This window comes from Cebus imitator, unplaced genomic scaffold (genome assembly GCF_001604975.1).
Source record: "Cebus imitator isolate Cc_AM_T3 unplaced genomic scaffold, Cebus_imitator-1.0 Scaffold108, whole genome shotgun sequence".
In the NCBI taxonomy this organism is placed as follows: domain Eukaryota; kingdom Metazoa; phylum Chordata; class Mammalia; order Primates; family Cebidae; genus Cebus; species Cebus imitator.
The window spans coordinates 343,590-369,895 of NW_016107423.1; the positions used below are offsets into that span (position 1 = coordinate 343,590).

The following is a 26,306-nucleotide window of genomic DNA, read 5'->3' on the forward strand; positions in this document are numbered from 1 at the left end:
ATGACGTTTGAACTTGAAGAATGTCACAGAGAATAGGGGGAAAGGCAGAGGGAAGAGCATGAGCAATTGCAGGGAGTTGGGGAAGTGCCTGAAGGAATGACAACTGGATCCCAGGGTTCCTGAAGGAGTGACAGATGGTGTATACAAAGGCAAGCTTGGTCAGATGACAGAGAGCATGGAAGGTCCGCTGAAAGGTCTGGGCTTATTCTAAAAGCACTGGGCAACCTCATCAGTTTTTAAGCAGGGAACAGCATGATCACATCCCAGCAAATTCAGGGACTGGAGAATGGCGGTAGGGCCAATCACTGCAAGGATGCCCCAGGAAAGAGACAGCAAGGACTCAAAATAAAGCAGAGGAGTTGGATAGAAGGGAACAGATTCAAGCCAGTTGTCTGGGGTAGAATTGCCAGGGTTTGTTGTCTTCCCTGGGTCCAGCCTGTGTTTCATTTTAATGTATGATAAAAACATTCATTATTATGTAGCTCAAGCAAGCTGCTTTAAAAAAATAGGCAGAAGCAATTACTTGATGAACAGTGTTTTGAAATTATACCTTGGCTAGAAAATATGCTCTTTAAATAGAATATTTGTGTCGAGAGTAGAAGGTGATGGCAGGGTTCTCTCTTGACAATACTCAATTGACTTAATGCACCAAATTAACACAGTGGTGTTGTATAGCTGCTATGTAAAGCCCCTGTTACATTCATTTTCTTTTTAGTTCCAGGTTATAGATTGGCAGAGATTTTCTTTGGTTTTGTTTTTCAAGGAAATACACATTTTAGATGGCCAGATGACCTTAACTCATTTAAATGTCAAATAAATACCTAATGGATACTGCATAGCCTGTTGGATTACTTTGGGATAGTTTTAGAGTATCAGTTCATCTAAGTTGTCTAACCACTTTTTACATATTACAATCTCTCAGAAAAAATGTAGTGTAATTTCCATAGAAAACAAAGGCATCTTGAAGGCTCCCAAAGATAACACCTCTTAGGAAACAAGTTCAATATGATCTCTGTCAGCTGCTTTTATTGTATTCAGAATTCTATGTGACTTGGTCCTGCTATGACAGACAGGCATTAGCAATTGTTTCACCTTTCTTCCTGTCCTTCAGGGAGAGCAGTGTGCTTTCCTGGGCCATGTATAGTTGCATAATAAACCCCTCCCGGAGACAATGTCTCCTAGTCTTAGGGGAGTTTTCAAAGGCATATTTTGCTCTGTTTGTATGCCACTTCCAACTCCATCCCATTAGGCTAGTTGAATCAGATTCTCCCAATGCCTCCTCCCCACCCTTATGCGAGGAAGTTTTAGAAATCGTATTATCATTATGGGCTGACCGGGCATGACGGTGACTACTTCAGAATGCCACACAGTACTCTGGTGACAATTATTAAGTAATGGCATTACATCAGTCATCACGTAAGAAAGTGAGACAGAGGTGCACCTAAGTCTTCATAATGAAACAACAGGTTGTAAACCTTACACCTGTACTATCTTGTACACTCTCAGTTCTCTGAATGAATACTGCAAAATAAAGAAACTTAAAATTAATTTTTAATTATATCCACTACATACAGCATTTTAAGAAAACCCTTACAACATAATATTTCAACAGATTCTGAAAAGCAACAATGAGGATTATTCAGGGAAACAAACCTATACCAGTACAGTTGAGAACAGAGGTAATAATTTAAATTGAGAGGTTATACAGCCATAACACTCCATTCATGTAGATACATACTTAATTCTTTCCATTTCCTTCTGATTTGGGAGCTCAAAATTATTTTATCCCAGGAGGTAGTTGGGTGAGGAAAATGACCGTTTCCTTGTATTTGGTTAAGGGAGGTTTTGTGGTATAAGTGGGATTTTTACAGGTCTTTGAAGGAGAAGATGGGTTGGCAGGATTGAAGGAAAAGATATGTCAAGCAAAAAGTGTGTAGTTGGGAGAGGAAGAAGCAGAGGAAGGGAGTGGTGACACAGCTGGCAAGAGCAGATGGAAGGGAATTAAAGAACTACCTATCGGAATGAAAAAGAAGCCCAGCAAAAAACCCTACAAACATTTGCCAGTTTAGCCTTCTGCTAAATATTGACCTTGTTTTCCCCAGCGCCTGAGTTACTCCTGAGTTTTCAGATGGATGCTAATTCTGTGAGACCAGTATACTATATTTACAAGATGTAAATGATTCTGCTGTAGTGGTACTGTATGTCAAAATAGTGGTTTTGCTAAGACAAGTTTGTATCAGGAAATCACAATTTTTGAATTCAATTGTACTAGCTTTCCTTCTCATATACATGTGGTTTTAAAAAAATTAAAGATTTCAACAAATAAAACAATATTCATTGAGGGCCACTGTGTACAAAACACTGCAGCAGAAGCCATGATAATATGCAAAGTATGAGGTGCTTTCTACAAAGAAGGAGGCAAGGTGGAAATCCATGTGATATTCAGACAGAATGAAGATCTCAGTATAGGAGCTAGCACAAGACAATGAGTGATCAACTGTGATGTGGATGATATGGTTAGGGCTAGAGGAAGACTAAGATGTTTAAAAAATTTTTCCCTAGTCAGTTTTATATTTTTGGTTTTGTAACAGATTTGGCTGCTATATAGACATATTTAATATCACAAATCTCTTTTATGATGTTTTTGCTGCTCAACTTCTAGGAGGTATTCTGGTATGGCAGGAAGAGTACAAACTCTAGAGGTGGAAAAACTGTATTCTAGTCCTTTTTCCTGGCATTTATTGAGCGTACTGTCTTTGACACATTACTTCAGTGTTCTCTTCTAGAGAGTGGACATAAAGGTGACCACCTCTCAGTCTCACCTGGCCTGATACTTTTTGAAGTGATTAACAAATGTTATTGGAATCAATAAATCAATATTTCTAATCACTTATTTGTGAATATACATGACTACATGCATTTCCTAATTCATAAAGACACAACACTGTAGCTTCTTCTGAATAGTTTCTCATGTTTATCTGCAAAATTATTCCCTGTGTGTCGATAAGTTTTATAAAAAAGCATTAATTGGTCTAAAACAGCATGCCCAGTGCAATAGGCACACATGTAATTCTAAGTTTTGTAGTAGCCACATTAAAAAGAGCTTAAGGCCAGGTGCAGTGGCTCACGCCTATAATCCTAGCACTTTGGGAGGCCAAGGTGGGCAGATCACAAGATCTGTAGTTCAAGATCAGCCTGGCCAACATGGCGAAACCCTTGTTTCTACTAAAAATACAAAAATTAGCCAGGCATGGTGGCAAGCGCCTATAGTCCCAGCTACTCAGAAGGCTGAGGCAGAAGAATCACTTAAATCCAGGATGTAGGGATGTAGGGGTTGCAGTGAGCTGAGGTCAGGCCACTGCACTCCAGCCTAAGTGACAGAGCAAGACTCTGTCTAAAAAAAAAAAAAAAAGCCTAAAAGCATTGAAATTTTCATGATTTATTTTATCTAATTCAGTATATCTAAAATGTTGTTTCAACATGTAATCAACATTAACTGTTAATAAAATACTTTACATTCCTTTTTTGAGGAATTCAGATTTTAGTGTGTATTTTACACCATTAGCATATTTAAATTTGAGCACCAAATTTATCCAAAACACTTGATCTGTATTTGGATTTAATAAAATTTACAGTTGAAAAAGTACTTACATATATGCAAATTTGTCCAAACATACTTAAAACATTTCCAATAACTGAACCAAGTGTCAGTTTTTAAGTTTCAATTTAAATTAATAACAATCAAAATAAAAATTAAGTTTCTGCCTGGGCCCGGTGGCTAACGTCTATAATTGCAGCATTTTGGGAGGCCGAGGCAGACAGATCACCTGAGGTCAGGAGTTGAAAACCAGCCAGGTCAATATGGTGAAACTCTGTCTCTACTAAAAGTACAAAAATTAGCTGGGTGTAGTGGTGCAGGCCTGTAGTCTCAGCTACTTGGGAGGCTGAGGTAGGAGAATCACTTGAACCTGGGAGGCGGTGGGTACACTGAGCTGAGATCGCACCACTGCACTCCAGCCTGGGTGACAGAGCAAGACTCCATCTAAAAAAAAAAAAATTCACTTTCTTAGTAACACTGACCACATGTCAAGAGCTAAATAGCTGTATGTGGCTAATAGCTACTGTATTAGACCACAAAGGTGAATTATTTCAGATTGTTTTCTCAGGAAGTCCCAGACTTAAACAGAAGAGTTATTTTATAATATAAAATAATGACATTCTGAGACTGGATTTTATTTTGGGAGTTGTCTCTTACCGACTATGCTTAGTAATGACTTCTGACACTCCTCAGACTTATCTTTTGGCCTGCTAGATTTATGAGATATCCTTTGAATGAAGCTCTCTAGGTTACTTGGCCTAAATAATGTATAGATACTAATAAAATGCTGCAGGACAATTGCTGTTTCTTCATGTATGCACCTGACTTCATCATCTTTGCAGACGAACTATCTGGGTCTCAGGCTATGTTAGTTGTCCAAGGTCCCACGGCTCGTTAATGGCAACATCAGCCTATGAACATGGACTTACAGGTCCATAACGCCACAGAGTCCTTACTTGGCCTTATTTAAGTGCAGGTACATCCCTGATGCCCCACTGTGAACACTTAGAGTCTTCCCTGAAGGAGTATGCTTTTTGGGGCTATGTTTTTTAATTCTCAAAAATATCATCAACTCAAAATACAAGGTGAAATTCAGAAAAAACACATGAGGTAGACTAGGTTGCCTCAAAGAATCCTTCTTGGATAAAACAGGATTGTGGAGATGGGGGTGTTAGGCAAAGAGGCCTTAGTAGTAAAATGTTGTGTGGCTCCGTGCCTTTTCTGTGCTTCTTCACTGCATTTTTAAAGGCAAAATTTAACTTGACAGAAAAGCAACCATTACTGTATAGCCTCCAAAATAGTGGTCCTCTTACTACGGACATTTCTGTGTATAAATTTCTCCTTTGGATTTGCTTCTAAATAAAACCAATAAAGATGATTCATAAGTACTTGGTACTAATGGCTATGGAATACGTAGCTGAATGGTTCTCTGAGATTCAGTATATTCAGTTGTTAGTGTTGAATTCTGTATGCCTTCTCTAAAAAATATGAGCCAATTCTCTGAACTCGTGGCATTAACCATTTCATCGGAATTAACATACTTCATGGGAAAGGTTAATGTTCTAAAGACCAATCAGAACTTCCATTCCAGTTTGGTCTGGTCTCTTGGACCTAGGGCAGGACCTCAGTCCAAACCTATGGCCTCCTATACGTTGTATTTAATAAGTTCCACTCTGGAACATGTGCCTTTGCAAATTTTGGCACTTAAATTGTTGTCAAAAACAGCATCTCATGCTCAGCTGCCCCCAGCGACTGCCACTTCTTTCCAAAAACATTTGAAATCTATCCTCAGTTGCCACTTAAAAATATAGGAACATAGAACATCCAGCAACAATCAGCCAAACCACTTTATGAGAGAATGCTGAAAGTTCGTTACTTTCCCTCTCTTGACTCTTCATTCACCATACTGTGGCGTGATGTAGTGAGATTAGATGTACTAACTCATAATCTTTGTTTAAAAGATGCTTTCCTCCCAAAGTCCTGTAATCCCAGCACTTTGGGAGGCCAAGGTGGGCAGATCACCTGAGGTCAGGAGTTTGAGACCGGCCTGACCAACATGGTGAAATCCCGCCTCTACTAAAAAAAAATGAAAATTAGCTGGGTGTGGTGACATGCGCCTATAATCCTAGCTACTGGTGAGGCTGAGGCAGGAAAACCACTTGAACCTGGGAGGTGGAGGTTGCAGTGAGCCAATATCAAACCACTGTACTCCAGCCTGGGCAACAATGTGAGACTCTGTCTCAAAATAAATAAATAAATAAAATAATAAAAGATGTTTCTTAAATGAAAATAGTTGTTTACTTTTATTCTACCCGTGCCTTTAGTGAACAAGTCACTCAGAAGTGAACTCCCACTGTCAGGTTAATTTTATTAAGTTTTTAGATGTTTTGAATGAAAATACGAAAACCCTGCAGAAGTGTTTATCCTTTACTGTTAACAGGGTGTCATCTTGAACATACCCCCCTTTTTTGGTTCAGTACGCCTATTCAGGAAATGTTCACAGGGTCTGTGAAGGAATTCTGGAAGGTATACCACTAAATGGCACTGCTTGCTTTGTTGTTACTAATTGTATACATGGTTTTTTAGAATTTATGCATTTATCAAGTGATCGTTTTTTTACATCTTGTCTTTTGATTTTCTGCATTCGATTTGCTAGAAGTTTAAAAACTAAACAAAATAAATAAATAAATAAACCTTGCTTGGGTTGTAAATAAGAGTTAGGCTTGCATTAGTCTATGCGTATAAAGTAGGGAGATTTCTGACACCTGTTTGGGGCAGAGAAATGGAACCCCTGAGGCTGTTTAAAGGTAAGAAACACAGGAAGGACAGCAAAAACAAGCCCTAAGATTTTTTGATTAACTTCCTGATTCTTCATTATGTTTTGAGTTATAGATACAAAGTTACTAGCTAGATAGCTCTGTTTTATTATTTATTTATTTATTTTATTATTTACTTCTTTATTTAGAGACAGGGTCTTGTGTTGCCCAGGATGGAGTGCAGTGGCATGATCATAGCTCACTGCAGCCTCCCACCTGGGTTCAAGCAGTCCGCCCACCTCAGTCTCCTGAGTAGCTGGGCCCACAGATGCATACCACCACTCCCAGCTAATGTTTGTGTTTTTTGTAGAGACAGGGTTTTGCCATGTTGCCCAGGCTGGTCTCAAACTCCTAGGCTAATGTGAGTCTCCCACCTCGACCTCCCTAAATGCTGGGATTACAGGAATAAGCCGCCATGGCTGGCCTAAGATGGGAACTATTTTAAACCCTCCTATGCCTTCCTTTGCCTGGGAGGGTGGTTTACTGAACACTCTGATATCATTTATTATTGAATATCCCCAAGGGCCATCAGTAGCTTTCAAACCCGGGTACACTTATAGAACCTTTTGAATCACTTACAGAACCTTCAAAAAAGACAAATTCTAGCCTTGCCAGGGGTTCAGATTCTATAGGTCTTCATGAGGCCACTGAATCTGTACTTTTTATAAAGCTCTCTTCATCTTTGGGCAAACTTTGGACTTTTGTCAGACCCCTCTTTGAAAAATAAATGAGTTCAACTCAAGAAACAGAATCTGTGCAATAATCCTCCAAAACAGTGTAATTAAAAGACTGAGGGCAACAGAAGGATCAAGTGAGGAATTACACATATGGAACTGGGGCATATCTATAAGCTGAGTAATGGAAATCTTATTAGAAATCTTATTAGAAAAGGAACATTTAGAGTACTTCTAATACATTTAAGTTAGTATCTTCCAGAATATTTGTCATTAACAAAATCCCTTCAAATTTTTCTCTCCAAGGTTGGGTTTAAGACTACACCTGGTAATTTATCAGAGAGTGGGTGATCTTTGGAGGTTTAAAGTGAGCCTCTGTGTAGGTTCAGACAGTCTGTACCCAATATGTATCATACACCTGGTTAGTAGAATGCAGCTTCACCAGTAGCTTGCTGTCAGAGTCACCCTGTGCCAAAACAAACCAGTATTTTCCTAGTGGCCCTTCTAGTAACATTTTCAGGTTGCATTTGTTTGCTGGATATGTCTTTGGGTAATGACATGCTTGGCAAATGCTACCTACAACTATAAGCCTATTTAATAGCCAGTACTTCCTGGCACAATGACACATTATCTTTTAAGGGTTCCCTGCCCTTATTATGGTTTCCACAGGGAAGAGGCCAGGCTGCAGGTGATGTTTGCTTATGTTGTGCTCCATTTGGTTCCTCCCTTAACACAGCCTCAGAGGCTCCTTGTCTCTGAAAGTTTTGTTAATACAAGTGAATGAATCACTGAAAAATAGTGAAAATACATAATCCTTTTGGCACTGGCATCTATTGTTAATTGCCATATTTCTGTGAAAATATTTTAACTTTTGTATTCACTGAACTTGTAGGAAGTCTATCATGTATCTCTCATACAAATAAAATATAACCATTTTATTACTGAAATATTTCACTGAATTTATCACAAACTGGTTCTAAAACCTCAATTTAGAGAAATGTTGGGTTTATAAGACGAATGATGAAAAAAATGAGAATCATCATCAGCATATGTATCCTCTCACTTCAGGGTTTTGAATGAAATAGGTAGGGTTACAATATGATCATTTTAAATGGGGACTTTTCCTTTAAGCTGGAAAAAAAATTCTTGAGTTGGTACGCAAAGGTTATTTCTTGCTTCCCATAATAAAACAGAGTGGGTAAACTATACAGTAAAGTAGGTGGATAGAATCCAGTATGCTACATTTATTTTTATTTATTTTTAATTTTTATTTTTTTGAGACAGAGTCTCAGTCTGTCACCCAGGCTGAAGTGCAGTGGCACAATCTCGGCTCACTGCAACCTCCACCTCCTGGTTTCAAGTGATTCTCCTGCCCCAGCCTCCTCAGTAGCTGGGATTACAGGCATGTGCCACCATGCCTAGCTAACTTTCATATTTTTAGTAAAGACGAGGTTTCACCATGTTGGCCACCAAACTCCTGACCTCAGGTGAGCCACTCACCTCGGCCTCCCAAAGTGCTGGAATAACAGGGGTGAGCCACCATGCCTGGCCTAGTAGGCTGCATTTAATGAGAGTAGTTATATGATCTAACCTTTATGCTAATAAGCAGTTATGGTTGGCCAGTAGCCTAAGAACAGTCCTCACAGAAGCAACAAGGCAAACTAAACAGACTCAGGAACTTCCTTGCAAGTTCTAAGCCTGTGAAGGTAGAAGCATTGGGTTCGACTTTCGTTTGCATTTAAAAATATTTGCAGTCATGCTATCAGGCCACATAGAAGCAGAAAGGAAACTTTTATGAATATTAGATGAACTGTTAAAGAAAAAGGAAGCATCAATTTTAAAGTCATTTATTCAAATAATATTTGGGGCTTATGAAACTATCAGTTAAACAAGTCAACAATCCAGTTTATTTATTAAATTTAGATTATATTAATATAGTTTAAAATACATGACACTTCTTTAGAATCATTGGGGAGCCAACAACCTGTAAGTAAACTTCTTCTAATTATGAAGCTTAGCCCTTGAAATAGCAAATCATTTCAGTTTAATAATGTTGAATAAAGTTTTCTTCTAAAAAGTATTTTACTACCTCTATATGTATCTGTGGCATAAAATGCTATCATAATTTAACCACAGCTAGATGAATTCAGATCATCAGTGAATATACTAATTATTAGAGATTTTATAACATATGGATAGCTTCAGGGCTTTTGAAATGTGAAGGGCATTCTCTTTTTATACTAAAATATCTGTAGGCTACTTTCCTTTCTAAGTTTTATGTCTACTTTGTGTTTTTGTTTTCTGATTTTTAGATTAATATCAGCCATCAGCTAACAGCTGTCACTTACACTGTCAGTATGCCTGACCTTAGGATACTTCACCTGTCCATGATTTTTTGCTTTTCATTTAAAATATATTAGATGGAGGGACAAGATTATGTCTAATATAGGAGAACATGGGCTTTAATTGGGGATAGTCAGGTGAGGTGGAGGGCACCAAAGGTGACTGCACTCTGGAAGCCAGCGATGTTTTGGATATGCAGAATATCTGGGTAAAAAAAATTATGTGTACATTATTTGAGGCATCTCTTAAATGTATACAAAGACAAATACTCTAAGGTTCATATTGTTTAGAAGTCCCAATTCATATTAGGGAAAGCACTAGAAAAAAATTAATAAATGTAGTGACACTAGAGTCTGATAAACCCGTATTTGAATGACACTGAGCAACCTTATTTTTGTTCTTTCTCGTTGACTCTAAAATGTAGCTGGTAATGCCTACCTTATAAGGTTACTGTGAGGACTTAGTGAAATAATACGTGGAAAGTGCCTAACTTAGGATCTGAATCAAGGCCAGTCCTCCCTCCTTCAATTGTTAGCTCCCTGTTCCACCTTTTTTTTCCTTCACTTCCCTTGGTATCTATAAAAAGTAGGAAAGAAGAGGATACTTTTTTTTCTTATTCCTACAAGACTGTTTTACGTAATGTTCTTTTAGTTGAATGACAGTCACATCATTGGAGAGGTTAGTCTAATAATAGCACTGGAGACTTAAGGATGACAAAGTGCAAGTTTTCAGTTGGATCTGGACTCCAATTTATTTGTTTGTTTGTTTGTTTATAATCCACACGGATTTAGGTGAACCTGACCACTTCTGACAGAATTAAAAGGAGAAATTGTGAACTTCTACAATTATATTCACAGGTTTGTGTACTACTGTCTCAGAAACTTAGGAAGCAAAAAATATATATTATAGAGAATATAGTATTACACTAATGAGATAGTGTGAAGCAGAATTCCATTTTCTTTTTCTTTAATCATTTTTAAAATTATAGATTTAGGGGTACACATGCAGTTGTGTTACATGGTGATACTGTATAGTAAGGCCTGGGCTTCCAGTGTACCCATCCCCCAAATAGTGTACCTTGTACCCAATAGGTGGTGTTTCATCTCTTACGCTCCTCCCACCTTTTGGAATCTCCAATGTCTATTCCACTCTGCATTGGATTCCTAGTTATATATAGAAAGGAGAGGACTTTACTCTCCTTTTTCTTTACACAGATACCTCCATAGGCACACTACTGTCTTCTAATGGTTTTGACCTCCTTTAGTAAAATGTATATCAAATGCCACACATTCACCTCTGTCAATTCTACAAAGGCATCCTAAACCCTGAATGTGTAGAATGCAGGAGTAGCATGGGGCATCTTTGCTGGTGTTTAGCTCAGCAGAATCACTTCAAGTGTTCATTTTGGCAATTTGGACATTTTCTTTCCTCCTGTGAAATGTTTCAGTTCATCAGTCAATTCTCCTTCCTTGCTGTTTGGTAATTTCAACCTATATTGTTAAAGAAAACTTTCAATTACCCTGAATAAATCAAGAATAGAAAATTACTTGGGTTTCGGTATCTTCACAGCTGAAATAAATTTTCACTGACCCTCATAGAATTCTTCTCTCAGAAATAATGCCTGTAGATCAATTAGTAACACTTATGTTTTTAAGTAACTTTGCATTTTCCTCCTAAACCCCCTCCTTGGCCTAAACCTGTTTTCTTTTGAAGGTAGAACACTTAACATTCTCCATATTGGCTCCATCTTGGTTTTATAAATTAAGTTTTTAACAAGTCAGTTTAGGCTGTGTCTTTTAAAATCACGTAACTATAGATTTGAATCCAATCACTTTGCTTTGCACGTTGTGTCAACAGATGTTCAGTGTTTCATTTTCCTTAAGGGTATTTGGTTTCTCCCTGACTCTTGGCTTCAAATACAGATTCTCTGCTGTTAGCTTTGTCTGTAAGCATATAAGCTGTTGAAAGCTGTTTGTATTCGTGGCCAAGAGCCCCTAGTCCCAAAGCAACAGTTTATCACTCACCCTGTGTTATCTTTGCTCCTGCATTTCTTCAGTCACAAGAACACAACCCCAGCCCATTAGATCCGCGGGGCAGCGTGTGTGTTTGCTATGCATGGACTGTTTACGGCAAACTGTGTGGGTCAGTCTCATGTTCCTGGAGTGCTTTGAGCAGCTTTACTAATCTGTCAGCATAGTATGTTCTTGTGGATAAATATAGACATGCGGGCACTCTGTGAGTTGTAGGTCACTGTTTTACTGTGCAGCTAAAAATTGTACTAGTGGTATGAACAGTCTGCCCTGGACGGAAGGCCTGTTTTAGTTTGTCTTCTACTGTAGGTCTTTAGCACCTGACTAAAAATACACCTGGGGCCAAAAATATAAGGCCCCTGCGTTGTGGCTGAGACACTTATGGTGGCAGTGAGCAACAGGACCATGGAGCCCATCATTATGTGTTTTGGCTTTGGAACGTAGTCGGTGTAATTGTTCCAGACTGTTAGTTTGGGTTTCTTTTCAGGCTCATGGAGATTACAACTGCTTGTTGGAGACGATCCTGTGTGATCAGCTTCATAAAAGGGCTTGGTAGGTATGAAAGGCTGTTAATATGTATGGGGTGGCTAATTGATTGTTAAATGCTGAGTGTGGGAGGATTCTCCTAAAGGTTTCAGTGGATAGGGGTGGAGGTAACAATCGCAGCTACATGCAGGGATTTACTCATAATGTCTTTGTTCAGAGACAGGAGTAATGCATGAGGTCTTAAACATTTGAGATTGTTATATTTTGGAGGTAAGATGTCCTTTTTGTATATGAGCCTGTGGAACAGGCAGCCATAATATAATGGAATTTTTTCTGTGCACTTAACTTTCACTGAAAGATCTGATATGATGCTGCAGTAAAATTGCTGGTCTGTAAAAACAGCTAGTATATATTTGGAAAATAATTAATACTATCATATTTAATATTATAGTGGAAGTAGGATTTATGCTTGATTCCTTCTAAATATTAATGTCAATGCCCTTGTTTTGTTTTAAACATTGCAATAGTCCTAAAAGCAGTTTTTTCTTTATTTTTGGCTTAGCCTTCTCCAACATATAAAAAATAAAATATTTTTTCCTTTTTGTTTATAAATTTAAAAACAGGACACCATATGTTAACCGACATTAAATGGGTCAAAATTGCATGCCACTGCTTTTCCTTTATCAGACAAAGCATAGTTACATTAGTTCTAACATAACGTTTTAAGCAATATTGTATAACAGTTCCAAAAAACTAATGAGAGGTAACATCCATGACACAGAGTTAATTACATGCATTTTGGATATCGACTCTTTATCTTTATTTAGTGAAGGTAGGAGCAGCCAACTTGTAAGTGGTAAAGACCCAACATATTGCTCTAATCAAGGAGAAAGATTTTGTTTACTAAAGATTTGGGAGGTTGAGTTGCTTGCTAATTATTTGACTGCACTATCTCTTATGAAACTATTGGAAGTTTACATATGATATTATTCTGTTTCTAGGAATAAAATTCCTGTTAGTCATTATTTTACCTCTTATTTTGTGGTTTATAGAGTGTGCGTTAGGAAATATTTTTTTTCCTCCCAAGGGATTTTTTTTTAATGTATAACAAGCATACAAGATAAATGATAAAATTTGTATTTTCAGGTATTTGGAAAAAGTTGCATCATTATAGGACTCATATGAAATGCTTAATATTTCTATTGTGTGGTATCCCTTGGAGATGTTACTAACCATTAGTGTATTTTGGCTGAGCAGATCACTCCCAAACTCTTGTGAACATATTGACTCCTTTTTCACTCATTGCCTTTCTTGCTGATAACAAAGTTTATAGTAAAGTTAGTAAATTTTTATGTATTAAACTTTACTATAAAGGCATCAGAAACAACTAATTTGCTTCTGTGAATTGGTAGATTTATCACCGTCTTAGATTAGGAACTTCTGGTAAGCATGTATTAACTGAATTTTATGTCTTTGTACATTTCCATAACTATTTAAGAATTTAATAAAACCTAACATATTTTTTATTAAATGAGCTGCCATCTAAGTGAATAAGCCCATATGAACCAAGAATTTAATACATATTTAGATGCTGATAAAATCAGACACCAACCAGACTGGAAAATATTTTATTTATTCACTTAACTCATTGAATAAATGTTTATTGAGCTTCTGTTGTAAACACTGTACTAGAAGCCCTTTGCTTGCTATAGATCTTGGAACTCATATATATATACAAGTATATATATATATCTTGTATATAGTTACCATATACATTTTATAATGGAAATGTATATCATCATATATACTTTATAATACATATTATATATGCATAGGTATATTATTGTATACATGTGCATGTGTATATAGTTTTTAGCAGAATGCATACTATAAAGTGAATTGTACTTGTGTATAGCTATATAATTTTATAGTATAATGCATAATACATTAACAAAGACATCTGTAAGATTAGACTGCCCTTCCAGTCATCCCCTGTATCATATAGTCCCCAAGGGGACCCTGGAGGGCAACAGCTATAACTTTAATTTGCAACGTTTATTTGTAGTTGCTGGCACTGCCCTTGCAGCAGGCCCCCGCCATGTCCAGTCTGCATAGTTTTCAGTTTCCTTTATGTTGGGTCCCTGCGTAATGCACTCGCCAGTTCAGCTGCAGAAAACATCACCATGGTGTTCTTTTGCCCTTGATGTTTCACTTAAATATGATTCTAATAAAATAGCTCAAGAAGTTGGTTTGCCATTTCTGGCAGGGCTCAGTTTAATGCCCAGATAACAGTCTTGGAATGACTTCTAGCTCCTGAGCCTCCAGAGCCTTTTGACCATGACCCACAGTAAGAAACACACTTTGCATTGTGACCCGGAACTCACACACATACATATCTATAGACACAGACGGAGTTTGCAAACAACAGCTTTGTGAAACAGTGCTTGCCTCCTCATTGTGCAGGATGCCACTAATCTGCTATTTTCTCTTCTCCTGTTTTCTGTTCTATTTCATCAAAATCAGGTTGGTTAGCACCCGCTACATTAGTTTCATGATCGAGTAATGGCCAGAACCTGCACTTTGACAAAGTCTGCTTTAAAAATTCCAGTAGCTAGGCATTCCCAACATACCCTTCATAACGTTCTCAGCAGAAATGACATGTTGTTGTCCTTGACATAATATTCTACTCCTGAGCATATTGGTGCTTTATTTGTCAGAATATTGCTTGGTTGAGTATTTCTAATTCTCCTGGTAGTTCTGATGTGAGTCTTGGGTTGAATGTAAGGTTTCTAAGCTGGAGACAATGCATGACCTCATACATCTTACCACTTGCTTACTCCTTAAAGCAATAAATATTTGTTGAGTACTTGGTGTTAAGCCTAGCACTGTTTTAGAAGGTGATGATACAAGAGGAATAAAGCAAATTCCTTGCCCTTGTTGCAGTTAAGTGTAGTGGGGGAAACAGATAGGAAATGCATATGTAATATGTCATAGTATGTCAAGAGGCAGCCAGAACTCTGAATGACAGTAAAGATGACATAAACTCTTAGCAGAGGGGGGTACCAAGGAGTGGCTGGCCAGAACAGACTCTCATAAACCTAGAAGCAAGTGAGCATATGAGCCATCATGACATTTGCCTCCACCATGCATAAATTCCCACAACCCCTCTGTCCCTGTTCTCTTCCACTTTGAATGTTTCCCTGACTCTATCTATCATCAGTTATTTCTAGTTCTCAGCTTAAGTGTCACTCTCCCAAAGTCCTACCCCAACCCCCACAAGCACAGATAAGTCTCCACTGCACCTCTCCTGCAGCAGCCTTTGTAGGACTTCCCACTTTGCAATTACAGTCCTCTGTGTTTTTATTCTATAATGCCTGTCTCCCTGCACACGATCAGCTGTGTGAGGGCAGGAGCCAGGCGTATTTTGTTCCCCCAGCAGGTAGCCCAATGCCCCGAGTAGAGTGGGCCTCAGTAAATATTCAATATGTGAATAAATGAAGAAATTAGTGAATGAATACTCTCTTCAATTTGTGTGCTCATCCACTGGCTGTTCAACCTTTGGCCGTTCAATCTAGTGGCATAGTGTGACTGAATAGAATAAACTTTTAAAATCTTTCAAACTGTCTTTTTAAATCTATTTCATATTCTCCATAGAACTTTGCAGAATGCCTTAAACTAAGGTCTAAAGAGTGTGAATTTTTTAATTTAATGATTTGATTAACTGATCACACTCATAGTCTTTTGAAGCAAAAATAGTTCTGAAAAAGCCATAATCATATCATATGATAAAGGATGCCTATGTAAATGCACCTCCACTCATCCTTGCTATGTGTTATACATGTAAATACTCCAAGGTCACATACTCAGGCCAACATTCAGTTATGCAGACAGGTGCAGGACTTGAAACCCTAATGAGTTCTTTTGAATACTCAAATGTGTGTGATCGAACCTAAATTACAGATGATGTTCAATTTTTTAATATAGTCATTTATTTTTCAAATTGAGGTCCTAAGATGGCATTCCTTTATTATATTGACATTATAAATAAATATAGGAAACTTTTTATAAATGAGTCTTTTAAATAATGTTTTATTATGAAGTGTTTCAAACAAACCCAAAAGGAGAAAAAATTAGGATAAATATGTAACACATTGCCATCACTCAGATTCTACAGTTATCAAGGTTTAGTCCTGTTTGGTTTATTTGTACCTTTATTCTTTTGTTCTAATTTAAAAAATACTTTTTTTTTTTTTTGAGACAGAGTTTTACTTTGTTGCCCAGGCTGGAGTGCAGTGGCACAATCTCAGCTAACTGCAACTTCCGCCTCTCAGGTTCAAGCAGTTCTCATGCCTCAGCCTCCTGAGTAGCTGGGATTACAGACACCTGCCACCACATCTGACTGATTTTTTGTATTTTAGTAGAGATGGGGTTTCACCATGTTGCCCAGGCTGGTCCTGAACTCCTGAGCTCAGGCAATCTGCCTGTCTCGGCCTCCCAAAGTGCTAGGATTATAGGCATGAGCCACCATGCCCAGCGAAAAAGGTTTTTTTGGTTTTTTTTTTACAGAGAGTCTCTCTTGCCCAGGCTGGAGTGCAGTGGCACAATCATAGCTCACTGCAGCCTTGAATTCCTGGGCTCAAGCAGGAATTCCTCCCGCCTCAGCCTCCAAGTAGCTAAGACTGCAGGTGCGTGCCACCATCCTCAGCTAACTTTTAATTTTTTTTGGTAGAGATAGGGTCTCACTACGTTGCCCAGTTGGTCTCAAACCTTTGGCCTCAAGTGATTGTCCTGTTTAGGCCTCCCAAAGCGCTGGGGTTAGAGGCGTAAGATACCATGCCGAGCCCTGGTTTTTCTTTGTTAAAGTATTATGAATCAAATATAGACATCATGTCATTGAACCCCATATAATCAGTATGCATTCTTAGAATATAGATATTTTCTCATTTATCCACAATACTATTTTTTTGATGTGCTGTTGCAGTCGGCTTGCCAGTATTTTATTGAAGATTTTTGCATCTGTGTTCATCATGGATATTGGCCTGAAGTTTTCTTTTCTTGTTGAGTCTCTGCCGGGTTTTGGAATCAGGATGATGTTGGTCTCATAAAATGATTTGGGAAGAATTCCCTCTTTTTGTATTGTTTGGAATAGTTTCAGAAGGAATGGTACCAGCTCCTCTTTGTATGTCTGGTAGAATTCGGCTGTGAACCCGTCTGGACCTGGGGTTTTTTTGGGTGGTAAGCTCTTAATTGCTGCCTCAACTTCAGACCTTGTTATGGGTCTGTTCAGGGTTTCGGCTTCTTCTGGGTTTAGGCTTGGGAGGATGCAAGTGTGCAGGAATTTATCCATTTCTTCCAGGTTTACTAGTTTATGTGCATAGAGCTGTTTGTAATAATCTCTGATGATGGTTTGAATTTCTGTGGAATCTGTGGTGATATCCCCTTTATTGTTTTTTATTGCATCAATTTGGTTATTCTCTCTTTTCTTATTTATTAATCTGGCTAGTGGTCTGTCTATTTTGTTGATCTTTTCAAAAAACCAACTCCTGGATTTATTGATTTTTTGAAGGGTTTTTTGTGTCTCTATCTCCTTCAGTCCTTCTCTGATCTTAGCTATTTCTTGTCTTCTGCTAGACTTTGAGGTTTTTTGATCTTGCTCCTCTAGCTCTTTCAGTTTTGACGATAGGGTGTCAATTTTTGATCTCTCCTTGCTTCTCATGTGGGCACTCATTGCTGTGTATTTTCCTCTAGAGACTGCTTTAAATATGTCCCAGAGATTCTGGTATGTTGTGTCTTCATTCTCGTTGGTTTCGAAGAACATCTTTATTTCTGTCTTCATTTCATTGTTTATCCAGTGAACATTCAAGAGCAAGTTGTTCAGTTTCCATGAAGCTGTGCGGTTCTGGGTTAGTTTTTGAATTCTGAGTTCTAACTTGATTGCACTGTGGTCTGAGAGACTGTTTGTTATGATTTCCGTTCTTTTGCATTTGCTGAGGAGTGATTTACTCCCAATTATGTGGTCAATTTTAGAGTAGGTGTGATGTGGTGCTGAGAAGAATGTATATTCTGTGGATTTGGGGTGGAGAGTTCTGTAAATGTCTATTAGGTTTGCTTGGTCCAGGTCTGAGTTCAAGTCCTGGATATCCTTGTTAATTTTCTGTCTGGTTGATCTGTCTAATATTGACAATGGGGTGTTAAAGTCTCCCACTATAATTGTGTATCCACAATACTATTATCAGGTCTAACAAAATTGACCATAACTCTTTGCTCTCAACTAATATCCAGTTCATACTCAAGTTTTTTATAATCCTAAAAAGTCTTCACAATTGATTTGCTTAAATCAGGATTCAAACATATTACTTTTGGTTGTTTTTATCACTTCCCTTGACCTGTAGAAACTGGTACAGTTTTCCTATAGAGCAAGCCTACTTCTGGATTAACTATTTTTCTTCCTTATGGTGGTAACATTAACTTGTTCTGTACCCACATTGTCTCTTATGAATGCACATTAGCTAATATTTTGAAAGCATGATGAATGTGGACACAGGGCAATATACAATTCCCCCGGCCATAAATCATGCTCCAAAGTCATTTCTATTCTATTAGTATGATAGAATGCAACTGTGTCACTCCCAGGTATACATTGCTAACAGTTTTCAGTGTGTGGGTATAAGAACTCTGACCAATATCTTGCCACAGGTTAGGGATTTTGAGAAAGCTTCTAGAGTCAGTGTTCTAAAACCACTTCTTCAGCACCTTAATCATCATCACATGCGGAGGTTCATTTGTTTAAGATGTAGGATCTTTTTTCTGTTTTAACAGGCACCAGATAGGTTCTCACCTTCATTAGTCTTCTCATGGTAGGTGGAGTCATCTTTTAGTTTGTATTGTCCTTCCAAGCAGCCCTTTTTCTCCCATTTTACACAGCAACATGGGATCAGCATTCTTCCCAGAAACACACTGGCTCCCAATGACCCTCCAAATAAAGTCCACATTCATTGGTTTGCCATTTAAGACCTTAGTTTTAATACTAATAAATATTTTAAAACCTACATTTTTATAGGACTTAAGAGTTTATTAAGTTTTTTATATACCCTCTTCTTTATTTCATCTATGCAAATACTGATTGTAGAATTGGTTGGATTCAGGTCCACAGATTAAGTGAGCTCACAGATTAAGTGAGCACAGTTATTTACCTAATTGTGCCGTGCAGGGTGCTAAGTGCTTGGGATAAAGACAAGAGACAGTCTTGCTTTTGAGGACTCTACAGTTCCTTGGTGAAGACAAAGTTTGAACAGATATACTAAGACCAGGGATGTGTGGTAGGAGGGTGACAGGAGGAGGGGGTGAGGAGAGACACTCGGCAGATGCCTCTGTGTACCTGCCATGTCGTTCCATTTGCCCCAGTTGCCCCTTTCTCTTCTGCACCTGTCAGAATCCTACCTGCCCTTTAAGACCCGGGTCAGATGCCACCTATTCCACAGTGTCCATCTGCTCCATGGCCCTGAGCAGAGACTAGGCCTAATGCAGGGTTAGGTTAGACACAGGGTAGACTTCCAGTACTTAATTTTTTTCTTTAATGTTAACAAACGTCTTGAGTTTACAGGTAAGAATAAAGACACTGTCTATGTAAATGTATCTCCACTCATCCTTGAATACTCAAACCCATGTGATCGAACCTGAATTATAGATGTTGTTCAATTTTTAAATATAGTCATTATTTATCAAATTGAGGTTCTAAGATGACACTCCACTGTCTGCCCGCAGTTTAGGGAGCTTCCATGCTTAAAATTTAATGGAACCAGAGAAGTGAAGATGTAACTGGAAAGATCAGTATGATTTATAAAGCTTTACTCTAAAGAGAGGACAGATGATAGAATCTCCCTAATTCATGTTAATGTAAGTGAAGGCAAGTGTTAATTATTAAGTGTTTGAATTGTAGAGTTTTTGAACAAATGATGTTTTTGTACATTTTCACTGCAAACTTTTATATAGTAATAGAATAGTGGAGATTGAAAGGACAATCTAGCCGGGCGCGGTGACTCATGCCTGTAATCCCAGCACTTTGGAAGGCTGTGGTGGGTAGATCACCTAAGGTCAGGAGTTTGAGACCAGCCTGACCAACATGGTGAATCCCTGTCTCTACTAAAAATACAAAATTAGATGGGTGTGGTGGCGCATCCCTGTAATCCCAGCTACTTGGGAGGCTGAAGCAGGAGAACTGCTTGAACCCAGGAGGTAGAGGTTGCAGTGAGCCAAGATCATACCATTGCATACCAGTCTGGGCATACCAGCCTGGGCAACAAGAGTGAAACACTGCCCCCCCCCAAAAAAAAAAGGAAGGAAGGAAGGGAAGGAAAGGACAATCTAGCCTAGCCTCTTTAAGAATAACAGGTAAGGGCCGGGCGCAGTGGCTCACCCCTGTAATCCCAGCATTTTGAGAGGCCAAGGCAGGTGGATCACAAGGTCAAGAGATTGAGACTATCCTGGCCAACATGGTGAAACCCTTTCTCTACTAAAAATACAAAAATTAGCCAGGTGTGGTGGGCGCCTGTACTTGGGAGGCTGAGGCAGGAGAATTGCTTGAACCTAGGAGGCAGAGGTTGCAGTGAGCCGAGACCACACCACTGCACTCCAACCCAGCGACAGAGCGAGACTCCATCTCAAAAAAACAACAAAAACAAACGAACAAACAAAAAAGAATAACAGGTAAGGACACTGAAGCCCAGTTGGTCCAAGTTCCTTCCCCAAGGTCACTGAGAGCCACATTAGAACTCAGACCTTTGACTTTGAGTTCAGTGTTCTTTCCACTATATTTTACCTACAAAATCTTAACTTTGTTGAAGTTAATGAAGTGTATCAGTTTTTCTATAGGCAGATAAGATTGGAAACAGTTTTGTTAACTGATTGAATTGCCTTCCTTTGCCTTCCTATTTATTTCCATCAGTGATGTCAGAGTGTGGTCCCAGGGCTGCAGCACCAGCATCACCTGGGGACTGGTTAGGAATGCACACTGTCCAGTCTCACCCCAGACTCTGACACTGAATTGGGGTGGAAGGTATCCAGCCTTTCAGGTGACTATGATATGCTAAAGACTGAGCACCAATAATTCAAATCGTTAAGTCAGCAGATTTTTTTTTAATTGAAGAGGTAAAAATTCAAGATCTTGTCTAAATTATTTACAAATTTTGAAGTTGTAGAGTTCACATTAATTATATTTTGCTACATAAAATGAGCGAGTAGAGGAAGAAATTAGAAAAGAGAAGAAAATGAAAAAAGGGAGGAGAGCCAGCAAGGAACACGTAATGAGAGCAGTTGGTCAGTTCTCTTAGGGAGAAAAGGGAAGTTGAAATTCAGGATTATCCTGCCTCTAGCAGGTTATTTGATCTCCTTTCGGTGAGAAAGGACCTTGAAATGTCAATGTAACCTCATCTTCCTTTGCGCACGGATCTTGGCAGACATTCTTTCAGGCTCTGATGACAGTACCTACTTTGAAAATCAGGGGAACGTTCATGTAATTGCGTCTTAGCAGATGACAGACATTTATAAAGGAAATCACTGAAGTGTTACTGTCATTTCTCTCAGATAAAATACTGGAAGGCAGAGGAAGAGAGAAAAGAAAACAGGGCAGACACTTCACTTCATGCTGACTTTCTCTTTATTGAACTGCTTCACTCTCTCCAAGGTATTCAGTCTGGGGAGACCAAAGACAAAACTGGTTTTAAGAGAATATAGATTGAAGTAAGCAGAGAACCGTGCCTTCAAGTAGACTTGCTCCCTATTAGCATAACAGGCAGACAAAGTTTATATCATCAATGTGTCTAGGAAAGAATATAGTCTCTGGACCTTTCTAAGGTATGTGTGTCATTAATCAGATCTCATATGTTTTTATGGATCCTCCATGTTCGATTCCTTTTTGCACTCCTAGTGTTTCCCAAAGTCCCTTTAATGGCTAAAAAGTGCATTTTCATTCAGGAGGGCAGAGAACCCAGAGAGAGGGACCTCACGGCCTAGGGATATATTAGTCTTTTCAGAAAATAGACAACTATTCCAACCATAGGAAACCCCATTCTCCAAATCACAACGTTTTTGTTGCATTTTGTCATCCCCTGAAGTCCCCAAATTAGCTTATGCCAGAGCAAAACCCATGGGTAAGGGGGCAGTCTTTATCATAGGCAGCTGATTTGTTTTAAATGACAGTCTGGGGATGGTGGGATACCGCTATACCAGTGAATGAGGAATGGATACAGAAACTGTGGTATATACATACAGTGGAATAGTATTCAGCCTTAACAAAGAAGGAAATCCTGCCATATGCACAACACAGATGAACTTTGAAGACATCATGCTAAGTGAAGTAAACCAGTCTCACAAGGACAAATATTGCATGATTCCACTTATGTGCAGTATCTAAAATGGGCAGATTCATGGAACCCAAAAGTAGAATGGTGGTTGCCTGGGGCAGGGGTGTGTGGAAATTGGGAGTTGCTAATCAATGAGTATAAAGTTTATTTAAGCAAAATGAGTAAGTTCTAGCGATCTGCTATACAATTGTATGGATAGCTTAACAGTAATGTATTATACACTTAAAAATTTGATGAAAAATTTGATGAGACTAGATCTTCTGTTAACAAAATAAAATAAAAATTATTTTTAACACAAAAATATATTTAAAAAATAAAAGACAGGACGATATGGGAAGCTCACAAGATAACATCATCACAGTCATGGATCAGATACTGAGTTGACCATTCTGTAACCTTGGACAAGTCACTTAACCTCTCTGAATCTGCAGGGTCTTATCTGTAAACGGGAGATCAGCCTTCTAGGATTATTTTAAGAATTAAAGATACTAATTATTCTAGAGATACCATGTAGATTCTGAAACTTGAAAGAACACAATGTGAGAACTGTAGGAGAACTAAAGTTTAAGTAAAAGGAGGAATGTATGTAATCCATAAAAACAGGAGGAGTGTTTCACATTATCAGAATTTTATGGAAATTAATCAAATTAATTAAGCCTGCCTTTGGATATACTTTTCTTCCAATGCAAAAATTGGATTTCGGTATTTTTTTTTACATGATAATCTTTTCTTGGCCCACTTTAAAATAAATAATTATTTAAGAATCGTCTATTACTTTGTTAAGCAATCTTTTTGTGTTACTGAAACTAATTGTGGTTTGCTGTCCCAACATTTTCGATTTCTTAATATTCTTCGAAAGAAATTAATTATTTCTGTCATGTTTGGTTGTTTTCTTTTTCTTTGTATCCTAATTTACTTTACATGACTTCCAGGATTCCTGGCCATTTTGAGTATTTGCAGTACATTTTTACATGCCATTTTTTAAGTTCCCTCATACTTGCATTAGTGGACAATTTATTATGTTCTATACACAGAGTGACATGTTCTCAAAGAAGCTGCTTCACCCTTGGTTTATGTTTTATAAAATTTTCCTGTACTGCCAGTAAACAAATTAAGTCTTAGGAGAAAAGGCATTTGAGAGAGAAAGGGTGGTCCTAAAGAAAGATCGCAGCTCTTAATTACTAACAGGATTTGCCTTCAGAACCCAAAAAATGAATAAAGTGTTGAAAACTGGCAGAAAGAATAATTTGTATACAACCATAAACAAAGACACCCCATAATTTACTTCTTTGTTGAAAGATAAGAGTACATTGTAACCTATACAATAAATCTATAAAGTACTCTTCCTAGAAAGGTGATCTGATTAAACAACTCTATAAAGTAAAGTTGTTTAATCAGATCACCTTTCTAGGAAGAGTACTACTTTGAATAGTTGGTTACTGCAGGTAATCCCAGGAGCACTTAAAGGAAAGAAGCACTAAAAGAAAAAGGAAACCATTTTTTATTTCAAATACTCTGGGTAAGATTTCAGTAATGGGAGCATCAGAAAAAGCAATGTGTATTTTGAAAAACTGGCCCTGTGCTTGTCTGTCTTCGCAAGCTGGTGAAAAACCAGGCAAAACATCTCTGCTTCCTGAGTGGAGTACTGTGTGAGGAAGATGGGGAAGCAGTATGTTCGTTGGGCATTTCAGTTTGTGCCCTTCACAGGCTGGTTAAAATTCTCATCTCCACCGAAACTGACATGCAGATATAGGGCAGGCCAAATGCATGGATCAGAAAAACAGATTCTGCCCAAGCCACGTGTGTCTGGATTTTCTTAGACACCAAGAATATACACAGTATTCATTCCTTCCTGGAGCCGCTCCAGACTGTAGCATCTGAATGCCTGTGGGCAGATAAAGAAGAGCAGGTCCCTTTAGCCACTTACTCTGTTTAATTTTTCCTCATTTTAGATTTTTTTGCAATCTGACAGTGTGGTATTTGTGTATGTGTGCATGGGTGTATGTGTGTATATACATGAAATGCCGATTATGTTACCCCACCTTAGTACAACATAAGCTCCATTAGGGCAAGAACTATCACTTAGTTCACCAATATCTTCCCAGTGCCTGGAACAGTGCCTGAAGCCTAGGCACTCATTAAATAAATATTGGTTGAAATAAATAAGTCAATGAACAATTGCTTCTAATGAAAGATGGTATTACTTCTCTGAAAATCTGATTGAGAAAACCAGTTGCTTTCCTGTAACATCTATGCCACTGTTAGCCTCTGGGGCTCTAATATGAGGACACTCATTTCTTTTGAGTGTTATAAAAATATAGCTGAACTATGAGCTGTGGAGGTGTTTGTATTGGTGCTGCAGTTACGAGGGTAGTCTGTCTTGGAAATGTTGGTAACTTAGGGAAATTGTGCTGAAGATCTAAGAACAGCCAGCCTAAAAAGTAAGCTATTAGTCAGTTAAATTGGGGGAAAAATAGTCATATTCAAAAGATCATCACTTGCAGTCGGAAATAGATTTAGTAAACAGGAAATGAATGGGCCCCAAACATATAAAATAGACTTCTCATAATTTAAGGAATGGACCCTACTTAATATAAAAAATAGAGACCCAGTGAACACAGGAAAACACTTCCTGAAGCCATCCAACAAAACCAATTAGGAACAGAATTTGGAATAAAAATAGTAAAAGAATACCAACAAAACCCATTTAAGACAAAAGAAGGCGGTGGAGAAAAAAATTAGAATGTGTTAAAACCAAGATTAAAATGTAAATGGGAAAATATAAAGAAAAGACAAATTTCAAAAGGATTCAATAATTAGAAACCTAATTAATATGCAGAAGTGATGCTCTTTTTCTCTACTCCACACCAGCCCCCACCACAGGAGCACTGATTTGAATGACTTTTTAGAGAAATTGAGCTGTTATATGAAAATCGAAAGATAGAATGAAGGAAAGGTGAATAAAGGCACATGGAGTTGGTGCTAAAAAATTCATTACATGGATGCCACTGAAATGTACACTTAAAAGAGACTAAGGTGGTAAATTTTGTCTACTTTACCACAACTAAAAATAAATAAAAACAGATTTTAAAAAATTCATTACATGCAAGAAATTTTAATGGGGGTTTTTAATACAACGAATTAAGCAACAAGGAAGAATTGTTCCCTCAACAAGAATTTGTATGGGGAAGATGTGATAAAGGTTCTGTCAGGATCCTTTCACTGGGAGAGATCCATATTTCCAGAGACCTGGCCTGAAGAGAAGGCTGACCCTCTGGGCAGCTGGATGGCACTGGCAGGCAGGGTCCAGACAAAGCCAGATGGAGGAGGCCACACTGACCTGGGTCCTGATAGGTGGGAGGATTTGCTTACAGGACTGGGTAAAAAGTGAGGAAAGCACCCCCGGGCGGAGAGGAGTTGATTCAGTCACTGCCAGCATTTGCAAACCTGGAAAATGGGGCTTCAGTGTGGCTGGTACTGAATCCATGTTTTGTTTTGTTTTTTCAATCAAAAATAAATTTTCAGTTAAAAATCAGACCTATGAAGGAACAGATTTAATTCTCGAGAGCTAAATTCTTAGAGGCAGCGAATTATTCCCTTTTATACACCAAAAGTATTTTTAGTTTTATCTTTTTGAAATCTAAACCTTTGCAATTTTTTATTACTCTTTTTCCCACCTTTTTTTACTTTTCTGTGAGACTTATGGTCATCATAATGAACATAAATTTTGACAGTGATCAAAGCCCTGAAGCCTGTGAGACTGTCATATCCAGCTAATTGCATTTTTAAGTTCTGGCGGCTTTCTAAATTATGCAATTTTGTTTCTTCTTCTGCCAATAGCATTTCTACCCATGGAAATTACACCCCCTCCCTTATAATTTTCTGTTTCCAGACTATTGTGAATTTAGAAACTAGACAAATGATCTTATGTATAGATTAAGAAGAGCAAGCAAGTGCTGTGAGAGGGTCTGATAATTTTGTTTCTAATGATAATGCTC

At 38.1% G+C, this 26,306-nt stretch overlaps 1 protein-coding gene across 9 annotated transcripts in view; it reads left to right on the top strand.

Annotated features, from left to right (window-relative positions):
* The window catches only part of FRY (FRY microtubule binding protein), a 477,475-nt gene that overhangs the window by 211,099 nt on the left and 240,070 nt on the right, over positions 1-26,306 (top strand). Inside the window, exon 1 of one of the 9 annotated variants that reach the window (XM_017538027.2) lies at positions 8,543-12,013. The exons of the other annotated variants lie outside the window; for them this stretch is intronic. Coding sequence (XP_017393516.1) covers positions 11,953-12,013 — 61 coding nt within the window. The 5' untranslated portion in view covers positions 8,543-11,952. Of the gene's footprint in view, positions 1-8,542; positions 12,014-26,306 lie in introns of those variants that run through there. 9 annotated transcript variants of the gene reach the window in all.